Genomic DNA, 21,240 nt, shown 5'->3' on the forward strand with positions numbered 1-21,240 from the left:
TATACAATATTACACAAGGTTGCAACAATAGACTAGACTATAGACTAGACTATAGACTAGACTATGTACTAGACTATATACTAGTCGAAAAACTGTAGTATAGACTAGATTTTAGACTAGATTGTAGACAAGACTATATACTAGACTATAGACTAGACTGTAAACTAGTCTCTATAGAAGACTATAAAATTAAATTTTTATTATTGAGTTTTCATTTGAAATGTTCAACTTCAAGCCTTAAAGTACACATTTTTTAAACGTGCTATATGTTAGTGCATACTAGTTTTATCAATCTTTACTATAGATATACTGTGTGCAAGTAAAGCAATTATATTTAATTCATTTTAGCTTTGAGTTTTAATAAAAAAGAAAAGTAATAAAGTCGTAGACAGATTTAAAGATAAAAAAATATTTTAACACGCAAAATTAAAATGCACACATGTTCGGATTTAATTCATTGTTTTGGAATAAGTATATTTTTTTTCTTTAATGTTTTGCCTAAAAATATACAATGATATCATTAACTTTTTGAAAGTCTACACAACAGTAAAGTTCGTTTATAACGATCATTGATGATCTTTTCTTTTATTAAAGTGGATTAAAAGTTAAGTAAAGTGTTTTAAAAAAACGGGCTTATATATACAATTTTTTGTGTTTTTTTTATAAATGAGCTATTTGATAGCTCTTATAAAAGTTTTGTTTTACCACATAACTTTTATTATAACTCCTGATCGTGAGATGTTTTTGCGATACCACTTGATTTCACTATCAATCACTTATTAAGCGAAAAGTGTTTTGTGGGCAACCGAATAACAACCATAAATAGATGATAGCAATACCATAGTAAATTCTCCCTTTCTGACTAAAGACGTAAGGTGGTATTCGAAAAAAAACATAAAGGTGAAAGTCCATGCTTTCGGCTAAAGCCCTCCAACCTTTTAACATTTGAATTTTTTGTAAAGAATTAACGAAATGTTTTTGATTGAAAATTGTCCACTGTTACAACCAAATTGTTAAAAGCAACGAATTTATAAACATAATTTTATGTGGGAGGAAGGAGTTTGGGATTTGTTTAGGTTCATTTAAGAATATTTTGAAATTTATATACACCTTATAATACACCAGAAAAACACTAACAAACATTTATATTATTTTTGAGACCCATTTTCATAAGGATTGCAGATAATTTTTTTGGACATTTTGTACTGAGATCAATATTTTTCAATCGGTGGAAAAGAATTAAGGACGTTTTCAAAAAAAGTTTACATTTAAACGCTTGAGAGGTATTTTTCCCTAAAAGTGGTTCAGAGGGAATTACATGGACGCACAGATGCACGGATATAACTAATTTGACTTTGGTCCAGCGGTATTAAATGTACTTCTGTTCAATTATTCAGTTTTTCATCATATTAAAAGCTGATTGATCGTTTCTGCGTCTGTGTACAATACTCCCTAGTTTCTGCTCTTCTCTTTTTGGAAATCAGTCAAATGCATAAGGGTATGTAAATTAGTTAACAATGTAAATCACTGGTATCATAAGATCGAATATGCCAAACATTTCTTCCTCTGTATTCTCCAAATTTATGTTAAATTAATATATTTTTTCCCTCCACCTAAGAAATGAGAAGAAATAAACAAATTAATAAACAAACTCACAAAGAGTGATGAAAAAAATATAAGAGCCACAATAAAAAAGCTTTACTTTAAGCAATGTTTAAAAAAAGTATTATTAGTATTGACATTTAAATATTAAGCAGTGTTTTTTTAGATCGAGTGTATGAAATTAATAAGAGATCGCAAAAAAAAAATAAAAACAATATTAAGCTGTACAGTTAAAAAAAGTTGCCAGACTTGGAAACATACAATTTTTTTAAGATTTTATATTTTGAAGAAAATTTTTAGGAATTTTTAAATTTGAATCGGAATATTTACATATTTACATTTTGAAAGGCTGGTGTATGTAAGATCCGAAAAAATAAACCTATTCCCTTGCGCATCTTTATAAGAGTCTCTGGTGAAAATTTAACCCACAATTTCCAATCAAACAGACTTGAACTCTAACCACTAATCCACCTACATATGTGCCTAAAAGAAGATTTTTAACCAAATTCCTAATTTAAAATTTTAAGAGGTTTCATTCCAAAAAAAAGTTGTTGTTTTAATTAATTTTGAAGACAAGTAATTCAACTTTCGGAATGAATTGCTGTGACAGATATCCAAAAATAGATTTTTCGGGATTTTAGAAAATTCTAGAAATAATTAAAAGAAATAAAGAGAAATTCCACTTTAGTAAATCATACATATATCACAACTATCTGGCATCATCTTTACAATTACAGTGAGTAATTTAAAATTGACTTAAAATAAAATTAAGAGAATTTATACATTTTTAATGTTATATTAAGCTTTTTTTTTAATTTTTTTTGTAAAGCTTCAACGGTCCAGTAATTGAACAACAACGTATTGTATGGATGGGTCAACAAAACAAAAATATATTTTTTGTTATTTTCGCATTATCAGTCAGTCATTCAGACACTTCTTCAATGATCATAACGTAACGGAGACTTTTTACAAAAAATATTATTTGTCGTTTTCGTTAAAACTGGTGAATAAAATAAACAAATAATAAAATATTGTAAATTAAACAAATATATATATATTTAAGCAAAAAATTAAATTTGTTTATATGTAATAAAAACATTATTTCAGATGACTAAATATATTTGTGTAAAAATTTTTTTATCTAACATTATATACAAATTCTAGTGCTTAATTATTATTATACTTTTTGTTTGTTTTTTGGGAAATTTCTAAAACGTCAGTATAAACGTCAAAGTGAAAAGCGGGTTTTTTTTTGTGTGTTATATATGTTAGAAAAAGTAGATAAATATAATTAAACAAAAAAGAATTAACAGCTGCTTTAGCAACAAAAGAAGTTATTGTGCCTTTTAAAAATTATACATAAAAAAATTCCAAATTATTTAAATAAATTATACACAAATAGACAAACAAATAACAAACTACAATAACATATATATATATAAATAAATTGTATAATTAATAGAAATTATTATTGCAATTAATTTGCAAACAAAAACCACAAAAAGAAAAAAATATAATAAAAACATCAACGACCAGTCTTCGTTTAAATGGCTGCTAGTTAGTTGACTGCGATTAGCAAATCGTTTAACACCACACACACGCTATTATATATTAAAAAAATAAATAAATATTATAAAATTCCATTAAACCAGAAACCAAAAACAGACAAGACACCTCTGCCAAAAATCGGCCAGAGTTAGTATAACCAAAAAAGTAAAACAATTGCTTCGATTATTGCCAAAAAAAACGACAAACAATATCATCTCTCTATATATCATCAGCAGTAACACCATTGTGTGTGTTTGTCTTGATACTCCCCTCCTCGGTCGTCAAAAACAAACCCACATTCAAGAGACATGGCGCAATATTTAACACTTTTGTCAGTTCTTTTACTTATTGCTGTCTTCAATCCGGTAGGTATTGAAAATTATTAAAAAAATATACTAAAAAAAAAGAAATTATACATAAATAAATAATTCATAAAATAACAATAATAAGTAACAGTGTACTAATGTTTTTTTAATAGATTTTTTTATTTGCTCAACATAACAGCACAAATCAATTATCGGAATTATATATTAAATTTGTTTATTTACTGTGAATTTTCTTTACAATAAAAACCAAGTATTGTTTGTGAGCTAAACGCAATCTGGGTAATATTTGTTTAAAAGATTTTTTTGTTTGCTTCTTTTTCTTAAAGTCAAAGAAATATTAAATCATTTTTATTAATTTGTTCAGACGAATATTAAATGGACCATTGTAATCTTTATACGAGGGTTTATGCTAAAGTAATTTCAATATATTTTAGAAAAATGTTGTTAAGTATTTCATGAGGCCTCCGGTAGGTAAGTGGTTAGTGTTGTAGTATGGCAGATCGGAGGATTAATTCCCACTTGAGGCCTCAGTTTAAAGAGTTCACAACAGGCCCAAAAGAGATCTTTTTGCATTTCTTCGGACTTGATGAATATACAACCTTCATTTGAAATTAACCAAGTATTTTATGGTTTGTTTTATACTACATACAGTTCTAATTTCACTACCCATGATTCCAGACCATCTAAGAATATTTGAGAAAAATCAGGAGATAAACGAACATAGCTTACACATTACAAGCGAAATGACAAATAAGTTGTTTAAAAAATGAAGGAACTAGAATTCTTAAATTTTCCACAAATAATCTGTTTATACAGTTAGATGTATGTCCTCCAGGAATGTTATGCTTAAACATTCATACAAAAGTTTGTTAATAACACAGGCCAACATTTCAATAAAGTTGAAACCCAGAGTTCAGAGCAGAGAACATTTCAAAGCATTGAACTGAATACGAATCTGGCCTCAGAATTTATCTATTACATCAAGAATTTCAGATATTATGTCATAAAGTTTAAAACTCCCAAGTTTTGATAATTTTTGAAATGCGAAAACACTTTTTTTTAAATCTGCCATGCTGCGTGAAAATCCAGTTTGTCGATTTAAAAATAAAGGTCTATCTTCTGCTATATCATCAAGCAATTATTTTAATATTTATTTTAAAGAAGAAAAAAATCACTTTCTGAGTTGATTAAGACATATCCATCCGTCTTTTCGCTTGTATGCCCATGTAAACTTTGTACACAAGGTACAGAATCGATTCAATAGGTCCAAACGTGTTTTGGCACAGTAGAGAAATATTAAAAATTGTTTTAATAAGTCCATTATTTTAACTAGCCCCCATACAACCAGACCTTCCTATTTGGGCCATAATTACTTCAAATGTACTACTATCTCTCCAAAAATCGGAACAACTAAGTTTTATGTCCTCCGGTAGATGGTGGGTTTGATTCCCACCTGAGGTACTAGTAAAAAAGCGCTCAACATGCCCGTTAGAGACCTAGGTTTGTTCCTCGGATTTCATGTATAAACATCCTCCATTCAAACCATAGCCTCCATACACACCTCTCTTTAAAAGTGTTTTAAACGTCCAAAATTGACTTATAACCATTAGTACCGCAATTCAGAATAACTAACTATTCGGGATTAAGTTAAAATTCAATATAAAAGTTTTTTTTTTATGAAAAATAATTAATTTTAAAAAATATATTCATAGTGGAGGGGTCATATGATCGGCCATGCCCGAATAAACTTTCCTACTTGTTTATTTTAGATTTATTACAAAATTCCTACAATAAACCATTGACAATTTTATTTAGCATTTATGAGGTGTTTGTTTTATATTTATACGATTTTTTATACATATTTTTGCATAAATATGTATATTTGAGAAAAAAAGTGAAAATTTAATTAAAATATTTACATTCAAATTGAATAAGTATGTAATTTTTTAACCTTGATTTCTGTCACCTTCTTTTCTTCTCTTATTATTCCTAACAAATTAATTTAATTTAAAAATATATTTATTCAGCCATTAAATGTTATGTTATTCTTTAATGGGATTGAAAATAATAATACTTAGTTTTACGAATTTAAAAAACAAAACATTTGTTTATATTGTTTAAATTAAACTATTAAGAGAATATAGAAAAATGCAAACAAATAAAAAATATTTTTTAATTTGTATAAATAATAATTATTATAATCAGTCAGAGTAAACTGAGTGTGTAGTTTATAAAATTTAAAACATTTTAATAGTATTACGCACATTTGAATAACACTTTCTTAACCAATTAAATAAGCTTTTTTTCTTCTAGATTTTTCTCGCTGTGTATGATTGATTATTTCAAAACTGGCCAAAAACATATTTACATACATATTAGTTTATGAATGAAAAACTAGAAATGTTAATTAGTTGTGATAGACCATGTAAAGGTGTTGTTTGTATGACACATTATTAACATTTATTTTAATTTTTTTTGTATTTTTGCTGTTTTTATAACCAAATTTTGTAATATAAACATGGTTTTATAGTGTGAAAAAAAAAATTCAAAAAAATATATGGCTTAAGCGAAATATTTTAATTCAGATCGAAACTTAACTTCCTCAGTTCAGAAAACTTTTGATATTGTTTGTCATGTATAGATGGACAAATTATCATAAACTTTTTTTAAAAACAAGTAGGAAAGTATAGTCGGTCATGGCCAATCATATAATACCCTACACCATGAGCATATTTTTTAAATTTTTATTTTTCATAAAGAAACTTTTATGTTGAATTTTACCTTAATTCCAAAGTATTTATTATAGGTCAAATATGGGCCGTACGGACTTGTCTTAATCGACTCAAAAAATAATTCGATCGGTATACTTTAAGGTGGGTATTGGACCAATATTTTTGTATGTTACAAACATCAGCACAAACGTATAATACCCTCCCCACTGTAGTGGTGTAGGTTATAAATAGTACTATATTTATCTATTCTATTATTTCTTTTAAGACAAATATGACTAGTTAAATTTGTAATTACTTTTACAGCATAAACCAGCAAAAACTTCGTAATGGATTATAACCACTTATCTATTATCATATCTTTCAGTTACTACCACATATTGATCAGATTACATAAAAGTACTTTAATAACGTCTTATTGGTAATGTGTTATTCAAATACTATCTAATTCATTAGTAAGCTTCTTCATGAAGATACATACTGTATAAATTTTTTGACTTATATTGACTGATTTTTGTAATTACTTCCAAGCTATTGTAGTAAGTACTTCATTCCAATATTCTATTGCAACAGTTTGTTTGGTATTAAAAAAGAGGAATATAGGTTAAAGAATACAGTTAAAGCAGACATAAAAGTTTTAAAAGTACGAATATAGCGACGAAATTGAAGTTTATGAGTATCGGTCCATAATTGACCACATATAAGGTCCTCTTTCGAAAATTGCTTTAACTCTTATTACTTACTTAGCAATTCGAGTATAGCAATGAAATTCGACAAAAGTAAGTATTTTACGAGCCAAAAGCTCTCTTCCCAATCGACCATATCCTCCAAAAAAGATCCGATTCAGAAAATTACCTTATCGATCACTACAAGCTTAAAAATAGGATTACAGCGATGAAATTTAAAATACACAAGATATATATAAAACTGAATCGAGCTACCAAATTCTATATGGTTTGGTTCATATTTGATCCTAACTCCATCCCGTAGGTATTTCGCCCTACCCTCCATATAAGGTCCCTTTCAGAAAATTACAATAACTCTAATTACTGTGGCTCCCAGAATAATTGAAATAAGACCTATTCTAAATATCACCTTGATGTTTATAGGATGGCATTAATTTTACGACATACGATTTGATGTTGGGTATATATGATTCGACATAGCGAAATATAACATTCTTACTTGTTTCTTATTAAATTCGAAAAATAATAATGGAGATTACTGATTTTGTTTCTAAAACCCTCAATGGTAATAATTCCATAATACTTGTTCGACTATCATTTTTTATTCTGTTTTATTTCCCTTTTCAAGCCAATATTTTTCATTGAATTTCTCACCTCTCGGTGATAATTAAATTCAACGTTTAGTTGAGGTTATCTGGCATTGAACTTGTAATTTTTAATAAGAAAATATTTGAACCTTTTAACAATAAAATATTTTTTTAATGTTACTTTATGTATATAAATTAAAAACGGTTAATTTGAAGACAAAAACTTATCAGTTAATCAACGAGACATTTAACGATTTAAATGTTATAGGACATAAGGAAAATATTGACTAAAAATAAGTGTAAAATTATTAAAATTAAAAATTAATTAATGCCTTTTTTTCTGTCTATAAAAATTATGAACAAATTATGCAATAAAACACTGAGGTCATCTATTCACAAAACGTTTATAATATTTCTGTTTGTAAATAATTTATTGCAATAAAAAAATATCTTTGCTATGACAGTACGACCTCTTTAAGAGCAATTCCTTAGATTGTTAGTGTATTTTTTATATATTGCACGTATAAAGCATTGATAGCTAGGTTTCACTGTTAATTATAATTTAAATTTTAATTTAATAGTGTTTAATTATATGACAAACATTTAAAATAGTTTTTGCAAAGTAAATGAAAAGTAAATTGAAAATACTTAAGGCTTTTAACACCTGTCAAATATTTTAAGAAAATTGCGTTTTTTTTTTGTCTGCCAAGGCATTGATTTGACCTACAAAATGCAAAGAAATTCACATATTTTTATTATGGATAAAAACTTTTAACGTTGAATAAAATTGTTTCTGAAAACAAAAACTCTTAAATTAGTATCAAACATGATACCCAACGTTCATGTCTGTTATAATTTTAAACGATTTCAAATGAATCTGAAATTCTAGGAAATCTGCATAACAACCTGAAAATGTTTATTTAACTGAAATAAAAACTTGTTTAACCACAATTGTCTGCACTATTTGCATGCACAAAAGTAATTGTTATCAATAACAAGTAAGAGTTGTATACTCGGATCCAAACAAGAAATATTTTTGAGTTGGAAGAAATAAATAACACAACTTTATCGCTAACTGTTTCCACTATTGCACTTTACTAATCTTGCCTTGGTAACTGCTCTGAATGTGTCATTATTTGATAGGTGATGCCGAATTATATTAATCCTCCATTAAAACACCTGTTCTAAATTTTGCAAAAGAGACTCTCTATTTCTGCTTGATGGATTGATCATTTTGTCGTTTATTGCAATTAAACATTAAGTCGAATTTCGAAATAGACACCTGTTCTAAATTTTGCAAAGGACACTCTGTATTTCTGCTTGATGGATCGATCATTTTGTCGTTTATTGCAATTAAACATTAAGTCGAATTTCGAAATAGATTATTTAATGATGGCTTGAATCAGTTATGGACCGAGGTGTGGAAATTACAATGATTAATTTGATATCATAAAGCGATATTTTCAAAAGCACCAGAGGGAATGAATGGAAATATATTTTTGTAGGGACTTGGATCAAATATGGACTAAGTGGAAAGCGTGTGTAACTAGTAAGTTAGTTAGTTAGTTAGTTAGTTAGTTAGTTAGTTAGTTAGTTAGTTAGTTAGTTAGTTAGTTAGTTAGTTAGTTAGTTAGTTAGTTAGTTAGTTAGTAAGTAAGTAAGTAAGTAAGTAAGTTAGTTAGATAGTTAGTTTGTTAGTTGGTTGGTTGGTTGGTTAGTTAGTTAGTTAGTTAGTTAGTTAGTTAGTTAGTTAGTTAGTTAGTTAGTTAGTTAGTTAGTTAGTTAGTTAGTTATTTAGTTAGTTAGTTAGTTAGTTAGTTAGTTAGTTAGTTAGTTAGTTAGTTAGTTAGTTAGTTAGTTAGTTAGTTAGTTAGGTAGGTAGTTGGTTAGTTGGTTAGTTAGTTAGTTAGTTGGTTAGTTGGTTAGTTAGTAAGTTAGTTAGTTAGCTAGCGAAAATAAGAGCATCAATGTCCGATAGGGACATAGACATCTTTTGCGGAATACCGCTAAAAGTTTGCAAAAACCTAATAGAAAGAAAATTTTATGAACTTTCTCAGACAAGATAGCGTAATGAGCCAACTTGCATCAGCACAAGGAAGCATTTCATTTTATACCTACTCCCTACCTCTTCTCGGTCCTAAAACTCCTACTCTTTTTCTTTTATCTTCTATTATCTTCATTTATCACAAAGAGACCAATAGGACCCAAGTGTGCGTCTTTGCAGCCTGAACACCTAACCTAGTTAGTTAGCTAGTTAGTTAGTGATAGTTTGTTAATTTTAATTATTTCCAAAAAATTTTAAAAACAAAACTTGTACAAATTTATTTAAGTCCCTCCTAATACACATTAACAATAATCACATATGATTACAAAATTTAACATCACGTGCATCCTTGTAAATGAAAATTTTAATACGTAACTACGACGTAATACGGGTTTAAAAAAAATAATAGTGTTTCCCAATCATTATAATTAAAAATCTCTAAAATGATAAGCTGGGATTTTCGTGTTCGTCACAGAACATTTTTTGCAGTTCATGTTAAAACTTTAAGCCAACTACAAATTTTAAAATCATATTAAATTCGAATTTTTACATACTCTTTGAAATATTACGAAACGGCTGTCAGTATGGAGTTAAAGTCGGAAAAAAATCAAATGAAATTTTCTAAAATAACTATCTAAAACGAATACCTTTATTATTTTTGCCCTTTAATTTTTATTTTCAAAAATTTTCCTTAATACTTTCAAGTTTTTCATGTTAAATAATATCTTCAAAATCTTTATTTATTGCAATATTTTCTATAATTTAATTATTTTATTTCTATAATGATTCACTTCAAATAATTCTATTAGTACTATTATGATTTATTTATTTGATAGAAATTTCCCACATATACATTTAGTTTATAAATTTAAAATGTTATTTATACACATCCATACATACATATGATGTATACTAGTTAACATGTCATTTATAGTCATGCAAGAGTCAGTGAGAATTTTTGTTTTATCAGATACGTTTAATAGTATTTTTTAATTTTAGAAAAAAGTTGATTAAACTCATTGCAATGTTAATTCCGTATTCACAACCATACTATTGTGTTTAACAAATTAATATATTGATAAATTTAATCAGATCATCAAGAAGAAAGTTTGAATTTTTTTTATAATTTAATAATTTCTATTGTTGTTTTCAAGTAGTGATCCTTATATTATAATTACAAATAATTGTAATTAATTATTGCTTAGTTACATATTGCAAGTAATAGCAATAGACTATGTAATGAATTGCGTTATGTAATCATTATTCCCTAGCCAAATATGTTTACATTTTAATCTTAAAACAACTACTTGAAATATTTCATATTTAAGAACAGCTGTTGCAACAAATTGCTATTTAAATAATTTATCTAAATAATGATGTTTATAAATTTATAAATAGACATTAAATACAATCTATGTACGTTAGTTGTCACGTTATTTAAAATCATATATCAAAGTTTATATTTAAGCTCACAATGCATAAATAACTTAGTCCAACAAAATGAAGCCAACAAAAATCTGTTAATGAATATACATGGAAGTCATAGCTGCGTTAACAGACAACATTATTTATTAAATGTTGTATGCCATGGAAGAGTCCATTCTGTCGTCTTTAAAATACAGGCCTAATATCTGACATATCTGGACAAAAACTGTATACATTTGTCGTACATTTGGCTATATTTTACAAAAGAAACTTATTTATTCGAAATTTCCACAATTTAGTAATCTGCTGTAGTTTTTTAGATATCAGCCGTTGACGGAAGGACAGACATTGTTACGTCGAATCAGAAAGTAATTTGAAGTCAATAGAAAATTTTTTTGATAGAAGTAGATCCATTATTTTTGCTTATTATAAACAATATTTATAAAGAATTGTAATCTCCACACAATAGTATTTAGTGTAGATTTAAGTAAATATATCTCGAAGAAAGAACTTTTAGGTGTCAACAACAGATAATAAAATAAAAATTGTCTTGGCGTTGTTATAACGTCTCAAAAAAGTTTTTTTTTCAAATTTCAAAACACGGTATCTCGATTTGTAAATGTAATAGAGAAAATCTGTATTATATTTGGATTCAGCATGGAACAATCCTTCAGGAACGTCTGACTTAGTCCAGGGTTTTCATTTTATTTTTTTAATTTTGCCAGCCTGTGTAATTAAACATATCCAAGCGTATAATAGCCCTTGATTATTAGAAAGTTTGAATAAAATAAGAAGAATAAAATTCAGCTAATATATACACTGAAACAAAATCCATGCCTAATATATACGAAAAATGTCGTACATTGTACGAATCGTTTGTTGTTTCGCAACACGAAATTCTTTCGTAATATATACGAAATTGTACGAAATATTTTAGTATAATGCAAAATATTCTTGAAAAAATTAATTTACATAAAGGGAAAAAAAAATTTTGAATAAATATGGTAAAATTTACGAAATATTATTATAATCAAATATTTTTGTTCATTTTAAAATAAATTTTCTAATTTTAGTTCAAAATTATTCTCCACACGAATTTTTAATTTTTTTTGTATGAAAATAATTCGAGAATAATATTTTTTCTTAAATCTTATAAAAATGTTGTAGTTTTATTTAATCATAATATAATAAATATCAATATGTTTAATTTCGCTAAAATTTAAGACAAAAATATTTCGAAAGGTTTCACAAAATTTTTGTGAATATTACGAAAATAGAAGTTACGAAATTTTTTTTTTCGTAAAGTTGAGCATGGATTATTTTCAGTGTAGAAACTTATTGTTTTTATTATTTTTCTTTTTTTGTTGTTAATTTGGAAATGCTAAAAGTATCAACTAATGTCTAAAACCCTTTACTATTTTTAACAAATTTATTGTTTAATCAACTTAAGCAATTAAACAATTAAGTATTTAAATACTTAAAAAAGTACCAATTTTTTATAAAGCATATTAGATAATTAAAACAAATTTTTATAGGACCATAAATTAAATAAGGTGGGGGAAGTAATTATAGATTTAATTTAAATATTAATATATTTTCTTTTACAAAATTTCAGGGATTTTTCTTTCTATTTAGTAAACTTAGATAAAAAACCATTTTTTTTTTGCAATAACTCTAACGTTTTGAAAAAATAAATTTTAATATGACGGCGTGGTGGTATAAAAATCTAACTTAAACCATGCGCCAGTCTGTCATACTTATGCATACTAGACAACAAAAATTATACTTAAATAATTAACTTTAATAAATTCATATGAGAACTTTAAGGTTGTTAATAATAAGTTAAAAAAATATAAATAAAATTGTTGTAAAATAAAAAAGGGGATTTTTCCTAGTTTTTTGCAAAACTTGTTGTAATTTCAAGAATGTATTAAAATTTAAATATTATTTCAATAGGTTGTTCCCAGCAAAAACATGGTTCAGAGTTGTGTTTAATCAAGAACTTACTTTTCAATGACTAGGAGTCTAGTAATAGCTTTATACATATGTACGTAAGTACTTACTTTTAACCTTGAGATTTTGATTTCGAATGTAGTTTTTTTTATTAAAACTAATAGCAGATACTGTAGACTAATTACTTAACTCCTTATTTACAGACGGTTGTAGTAAGTACTTACCTAACTCCCTACATATAGCGGTGTGCAGTGTCATCACCGTATTAAAATAATAAATTAGAATGCAATTGCTTAAGTAAATTTTATAATTTTAATCCCTTATTTTTCAATGTATGTTTTTGCTTGGTATAAATTTAACTCAAGATTTGTTTTCCCTACACTAATTGATAGGAATCTTAAAGTGTTTAGTTTAAGCTTTAAATTTTTATAGGTTTTTTTTATTCAGTTTATTTTTATAATTTTTATTAATTTTTTAGCCATAAACATTTTTTAAAACGTGATTTTTTACTTTTGCATTAGTGTGGGGTTTAAAGATATATAAAAAAATTTTAATATATATTTCTATATATATAAAAATTGAAACCAATTTTTCATAAAATGTTTATTTGTATTGTTATTTTGGTAGTGTGCTTTTATTTAGAAAAAAATTTCGTGCTTTCCTGCTTTTATTTTGGCCGTTAATGTACGCAAATCGAATGCAAAATCAACCACAAAAATTGATATTTAAATGCGTTTGCCGGCACACTACTGTTGTCAGTGTTAGGAAATGCTAGGGGTTTGATTCAACATTAAGTTATATATATATACATAATATTTATATATGTATATTTAAAAAAATTAGTTTAGCTAATTTTGAAACATATTATATAGTGAAGTAAATATTATTAATTTCATTTTAGATCTAACAATAGATCAGCTAGAGTATAATAATGTGCTCAATGTAGTTAGAGTAGCCAATTTAAATTTGGACTAATGTACCTCAAATAGTTTCTGTTTGAGTACTGCACAAGATGGATTTATGAAACATTTCTCAAACGAAGTTATTTCATATCTAATGAAAGGTTATAGGGTGCCTTGTCAACAAAGATTTTTTTAATATTATTATCGTGATATATTTAATACTAAATGTATTTAAGTAGTATTTTTTGTCATATTTTTTTTCTTAAGTCATCGTACTTTTTTTATTTAATTCATGCGTTAAATTACATATTTTGTGGTTAGTATTTTATTTATTTTTATTTATTTTAATATTTTTTATTTCTTTATATTTATTTTTGCTACTTGGAGAGTTCAACATTTGCCGGCAAAACTTAATCATAAGTCATGGTAGTTTAATATTTGTATGGATGTTGGTATACATAAATAAATAAATGAATATACATATATATGTATATGTATGGATGGGTGCATGTACATATGTGTGTACTATACAAATGTTTATTTAATTTCAAACTAATAAATGTTTGTATCCAAACCCTGTAGTTTTTGAAACAACACTGATACGTGGTCTTAATTCCCATTAGAGACACTGTCAAAGGAAAATACAATAGGTCCGATATAGGTCTAGATATTTTTAAGGTGACCTTATATTTAGAGTAAATTTTTATCGAGATATTTTGGTCGCTATTAAACTTTCTTTTGCCGAACCATATACTTTTAATTTTAAGCCATATATGAACCATGAAGTTATTATCTGAAGCTGAACATACATTGGGATTGGGTCAATAAGTAAGCGATCCTCATCAAATTTGAAAGAGAGATTTTTGGCTCTATTGAGCGTTATGGTTTATATTACTTATAGTCCGATGTCAGCCGTACATTATAATATGATTTCTGGGTACATAAAACTAACTTGTCCAAGATTTTATTACGATTGCTGCTTAAGTAACATACTTATAACTCTTATATACAGAGAATTATAACCCTTACATGCAGAGAAAAAACATAGTTGAGGATACTATGGTTAAAATTATGATTGTAATCTAAACATATTATGGTTGTTGAGACAAATTTAAAATGTCATATTGTGATTAAATACAGTTGAAGTATTTCATCATAATATTTTTTTTATTAATCATAATACATATTATTGTATATGATTGTATTTTCATTGTTATCATTATTAAGTTGTTGTAAAAAGAATCCTGTTCCAAGGAATCATACTCAAATTTATAATTGCGATAAACATGAAAATATTTACAGTAATTAAAATATTGTTTAAATCTCATTAAATGTTTTGATAACAATGTATTGTTACAGTGAACGTAGTATAGTTGTAGTAACTACACAGACAGACGGAAGCACATGTCTTAAAATTTAGTTATGATTCACAATATCAATACTTTTATGGAATTTCTTTTATCGAAATTACAAAATCAATATAGGTACACGAATTTGTTGATGGTGGGATCATCTTCTGAATATCCTAAAATGAAGTTTACATTAAGTGATGAAATCATACTAACGTCAATTCTTATTTGCAATAAAAACACGATTTTTAAATATCAGTCTCATGGACCATTGCGTGGTCATAAGACTGTTAATGACAGTAACAAAATGTTGTTTATTTCAAATTTTAGGAACTGTTATTAGGAACAAAAATTTAAAAAAAAAAAATTAAAAATTAAAAAAATTCAAAAATTTGACAAATTTTTAAGCTACTGCAATGATTTTTCACAAGTTTCGACTAAAAACCTGTTAATCTGTTTACAACATGAGCCGATTATTTATTCCATTTTTGTTCATTATTCTAAACACAAAAGACTGAACATTACAAAACATTTATACGAAAAAAATTTAATTGTCTTATTTAAATGTCAAATAAAATATAAAAACAAAATTCGTACTACAATTAAATCAAGCAATGATTAATTTTTTCCAAAGAAAGTACAACAAAAAAATTTTTTATTCAAATAAACAAAAATTGGCGCGTGTTGTTCTAACTGTTGAGTTTTTGTTTTTAAATGATGATAAAAACGTCATTAACCGAAACTGAAACCAAAGCCAGAATGCCAGACAAATAAAAACATAATTATTTATTAATTAATACATACAGTTCATAAATTTACTTAATCATATTATGCTGCCAAACATTTGAATGTTTAATACAACATTTTTTTATTTAGTGAAAGATCATAAGGCGCAAATACATGTGCGTGTTTACTGTTTTACTGAAAAAATTTTTGCTATTAATTCTTATTTCTTAATTTAAATCTTTTTTAAAATTAAATTAGTTGTTTAAAAAAGTGTTTTATTTCAAATGGAATTGCTCGAAAAATATGTTTTTTTTAATAACTAGGAAATAATAAAAAAATCTATATAAAAACTTATAAGTATGCAAATTAACTTATTTGTATAATAAATAATTAAATAATACTTAATTAGCTCACATTTATTTTTAATAAAAAAAATAATCTTTATTGTTTAATTATTGTCTAAAAACATATGTTTTAAAAAGCATTCATAATTTATTATATTAAGGGCATGTTTGGGTTTAATAACTTAATTTTAGATTAAAAATAAAAAAGAACAATTTATAATTCTGATGAATGGCTATTGTCTTAATAGTATTGAAGCAATATTTTGATCAAATTATTTAAGTTTTTTAAATTTATTTTTAAAGATTATATTTTCACTATGAGCTAATTTTTTTCAGGGTAGGATCAATAATGAACGGATTCTCAATTAATTTGACAGATAAAATTTATTTTATATAAAACTTGTTGATTTCAATTGGCATGTTATCAGTTTTAATGTATTTTTCAGATGGATCTTATATCGGCATGTAAGGTTAACTACAGCCTAATCCTCGTAAAATATCGCAGAGATATTTCAGTTCCTATAATAGTAGTTTATGGATATTAAATTTATTTTTTGGAAGGGATTCTACATTTCCAATTCCAAACGAACTGCAAAAATATTTGTTCTAAATTTTAGCTTTTTATCGTGATTTCAACAAGCAGACAGATAGACAGGATAATAAGGATCCATAATATTCACAAATACTATGGGTCTTAGACCAACATCTTGATGTGTTACAAACGGAATATGAAAATCAATATAAATATTATCGTTTTAAAGGATTCATGGGGGTAACGATCTATGGGGATAGAGTTTATCATGAACCGGTTCTGATGAAATCTGGTAAACTTGTTTATGATGGACTTCTATTTGAATTTTTCTGTAATATTCTGAAGAAGAACTAGCTATCCACACTTAAGCCCTACTGTGATTTCAGTCAGACTTGGTATAACAAACGTAATGATAATATCAATATGTACCCGGCAAAAACTCTTGATAGCTTTTACTTGCATAACTTACTAACTACCACTTCCTTACTTAATAAAACTTTTTTTTATTATAGACATGTTCTATGCGATTTTTTGCTTCTTTTTAAAATATTGTCATTTTCTGAAGAGGAACTTGGTCTTTTAGCTACCTACACTTGAGACCGACTTGGCAAGAACGCCTTAAACTCCAAAAATAACTCCACATTTGTGTAACAAAAGTAGTGATAATATCAATATGTACTCAGCAAACACTGTTCATTGATTTGTACTTACATAACCAATAACTTTTCAATGACTTTCACTTACCGCCTACATTACATTTAAGTATTCTTATAATGACTTACGTTAGTAATTTGTAAGACATCGAATAAACAAACAAGGTGCTCAGGATCGTATTGTAAGCAAAAACGTTTTTGTTTTCTAAACAAAACAACTTTCTAACTCCTTATTTGCAAGCACTTATATAAGTAGTTTTTTTTAACGTGCTTGTTAAGCACTTGCCTTTAATGACAGCACAGTGTTAAAATAATGAGTTAAAATGCTTAAAAATATGTAGTAAGGAGCGTCTTTTTTTAGCTTTTTAACTCATTACGTTTTATTGTAAGATTTTATTGCTTACATGTATATGCACCCAAAAGAAGAGAAACAACAATTTTCTGAGTATTGTTTTAAAATCGACCAAAACATTATAAATTAATTGAAATGAAAAAAAAATAGTTTCCGAATATACAACAAAAATCTAGGTCACTTTGTGGTAGTGACTGGATTTTACACAAAAAAGTTTCTACCACTCTATACTTACTAGCCTATAAATTTATACTAAATATAGTACATTTATTAATTTCTTAACTTAATAACAACCAGCTTCTTCTTGATTTAAGCCATAAAAATATTTTAAATAAAACTTGTTTTGGGATGAATATTGAATATCTGGCTGCTGTTTGTTATTGTTTTAATTGTTTTTTTCTTAATTCTTTTAACATTCTCCTCATCATTATCGAGTTACTGTTGTGATATTTGTTGTTGTTTTTGTTTGTTTTTTTTTTTTCTTATTTTTGTGTTTAAAACAAAACATATTATTGAGAAAATGTGAATAAAACAACTACAAAAAAAAAAACATCTGTCCAAATTTTAGTTATTGATTTTGTTGTTATTGTTTGTTTAGCATCTGTTACCAAAAGGGGAATACAAAAAAAATATTAAAAAAAACTTATTAATGTAGGCTGTGTGGGATCATGTGATGCCCTACAACGATCTTTCTTTCGAAATCACAGTAGAGCCCATACGAGGTGATTTAGAAGTCTTAAAAAAAGATAGAGTGTATATTGACTTATCACACCGTCAGTAACACGTCGAGATAGTCGCCTAAGACCTATAAAATATATATTCGGGATCCTTATTAGATTCTGAGCCATGTCCGTACATCTGTTTGTAAAAATCACGGTATGGACCACACGGGAGAAGCCAGACAGTTAAATTTTTGCAAAAATGTTCTCCATTGATAAGCTTTGTTTGGTCCATGTTTTCGCATGGCACCCATAGAGTGGCCCGGCCGAAAAACTGTTTTAACAGTGATATATGGTTTATAAATACGTATAATAATGTAATTCTTTATAAATAAGTACGTAAATCCCTTCTCCAAATTTTATGATGATCGGTCCCTCATTGACCCTATCCCTCATTATTGACCCTAGCCTCATATTACATTAATACTTAGTACTGCCTCAGAAATGAGCGTTCAGAGATGAAATTCGACATAAACAAGTTTTGTAAGAACTAAAATCTCTCTTCTAAAATCTGTGAGGATCGGTCAATATTTGACTCTAACCCGCGTATAAATTCCTCTTTAGAAAATTACTTTACAACTCATTTATATCTTAAAAATATGAATACAACGAGTTCAATATAAACCAAAATCTTGTTATCAAATTTTCTGAGGGTCGATCAAATGAATTTACTTCTTTCGATAATAACAAAAGCATCGATTCATAAAAATTTGGTAAACACTTAATAAATGAGGAAAATTTAGTAATAACTCCGATCCAAAATTTCTTACTTCCATAAACAGCATATTACACTTCTCACTGAAATGGTGTAGGGTGTAAAAACAAAAATACCAGTAAAACTGCAAAACACTGTAGCAACGTATAATATTATTTTTTTTTACTTTATTAAATCTCTTGTATATTAGGTTTAGTAATTGGATTCGAGTTATATTTATTAAAGCTGTTAGCATTTGCTTCTTGAGAATATAGTATAATTCTCGTACTGAATTTTTGAATGTGACATTACAAGACAAAAAAGCTTTTATACAAGAACTTCTTTTTGTACCAAAATATTGTATAAGTAGTCGAAAAAGTTTGACATTTCATTTAAGAAATAATTTACAATTAAGTATATAAAAAATCAAGTTCATAAAGTTCGGAATATATAGTTCCGATAACCAAAATATTGTATAAGTAGTCGAAAAAGTTTGACATTTCGTTTAACAAATAGTTAACAATTAAGTATATCAAAAAATCAAGTTCATAAAGTTCGGAATATATAGTTCCGATACTTATTATATACTTATTATATTTAACATAAACAAAGTATTAACAAAATCAAGAAAAAAAAATAAATGAATAACCTTACGCAAAGTAGAAACTTAATTTTTTTATATTGACCCACCTATAAAATACTACTTTTAGATAGTCTGTCCCAGTAGTCAAATTTATAATGAAAGACGTGATCGAGCACCCTATATAGAGTCTAATGAACATAATCCACAATATCTGGGAGATGCAGTTGGACCGTTAGGGAGTCGATTTAGAAAACCGCCCTCCCATAAAGATAATCATGCCAGCTATCGAAGTCATGAACAATTCGCCGCCTCACCGCCAGTTGGACATGGCTACAACCCCACACATAATAATGAACAGCAGCATTCCAGCACAGATTCTATAGTCGATAAAAATATACGTAGTGTATTTACGACAAATTTTGGACCTGGTTTATATTTATTTAAAGTAAGTCTTAGTTAGTCCCTTTTAAAGGGTTTCAAGAAACTATTCGAATACAAATGCATGCTAGTGTCAAGTATTAGAATTTATACATAAATATGTATTTAATTTTTATAGAATACAGCACCATTTGTCAATCAAACTCATTTTAATTCATATGCTGATCAAATGATTGGCGATCAACCCGATCCATATACACCACAATCATCAGCCTCATCTAGCGATAAGGAGTTCTTTAAGGTTCAAAGAAGTCCAAATGGAAAATTGAGTCTTGTCTATAATGAAGATTATGTACCAAAAGAGGAGAAGAATAACACAAATCATAATACTACTGTTAATCAGAATAGTAGCTGTAAGTATTGTCAATGAAATGGAAAATCTTGTTGATGTTTTTTTTCGCATTTGGAGTATAAACAAAATTATTAAAACTAAGAAAAAAATAACAATTACAGCGCATAGTAATGAAAGTTTCGAAAATAGATTTCAAACTCATTTTCCCGGTGGACTTCCTTTGACGAAAGTAAGTTTATTTTTATGCTTGTTAAATGGAATTTTTTATGTTTTCTTAATGTTTTAGTATAAATATTTAAGCTAGTGTTAATTTATTTGTACATATGTATATTCTAACAGCTATTTGTCCAAATCACAATCGGCGTCGTAGCGTTGTATTATTGTATGTTATAATGTTTTACATTTAAGTTTGTTTTCAAAATAAAAAATAACAAAATTACGATACAACAATACAATACAACTGCGCCGATTGTGAGTTCTTCTATTGTAATTTACTGCTTTAACATATAATAAGTTTTATAAATTATGTTTAATACAATAAGTTTTAGAAATATTATTATTTTAGATATTTTGCTTATGTATAAAAAATAGCTAATGGTGTTTGGTATTTTTAATTTTGTCCATGTACCGAAGATTAATTTTTTTATAATGAGGCCGACAATTTATGAATTTTTTTATGGCCTACTTTATAGTCAAACTTATTGGTGTGCGATTTTTGTATCTGTGGGATGGGCGTCGGTAAAATCTATTTTTTTT

The 21,240-nt window shown here is 26.8% G+C and overlaps 1 protein-coding gene across 2 annotated transcripts in view; it reads left to right on the plus strand.

The window, feature by feature from the left end:
- The first annotated feature begins 2,532 nt into the window (after nucleotides 1-2,532).
- The window catches only part of LOC111690181 (protein spaetzle), a 21,463-nt gene continuing 2,755 nt past the window's right edge, over nucleotides 2,533-21,240 (plus strand). Inside the window, exons 1-4 of one of the 2 annotated variants that reach the window (XM_023452621.2) lie at nucleotides 2,533-3,515; nucleotides 19,882-20,199; nucleotides 20,311-20,545; nucleotides 20,646-20,713. In XM_023452621.2, coding sequence (XP_023308389.2) covers nucleotides 3,459-3,515; nucleotides 19,882-20,199; nucleotides 20,311-20,545; nucleotides 20,646-20,713 — 678 coding nt within the window. In that variant the 5' untranslated portion in view covers nucleotides 2,533-3,458. The remainder of the gene's footprint in view (nucleotides 3,516-19,881; nucleotides 20,200-20,310; nucleotides 20,546-20,645; nucleotides 20,714-21,240) is intronic. The other variant, XM_023452622.2, reaches the window with a different exon arrangement.

This window comes from Lucilia cuprina, chromosome 4 (genome assembly GCF_022045245.1).
Source record: "Lucilia cuprina isolate Lc7/37 chromosome 4, ASM2204524v1, whole genome shotgun sequence".
Taxonomy (NCBI): domain Eukaryota; kingdom Metazoa; phylum Arthropoda; class Insecta; order Diptera; family Calliphoridae; genus Lucilia; species Lucilia cuprina.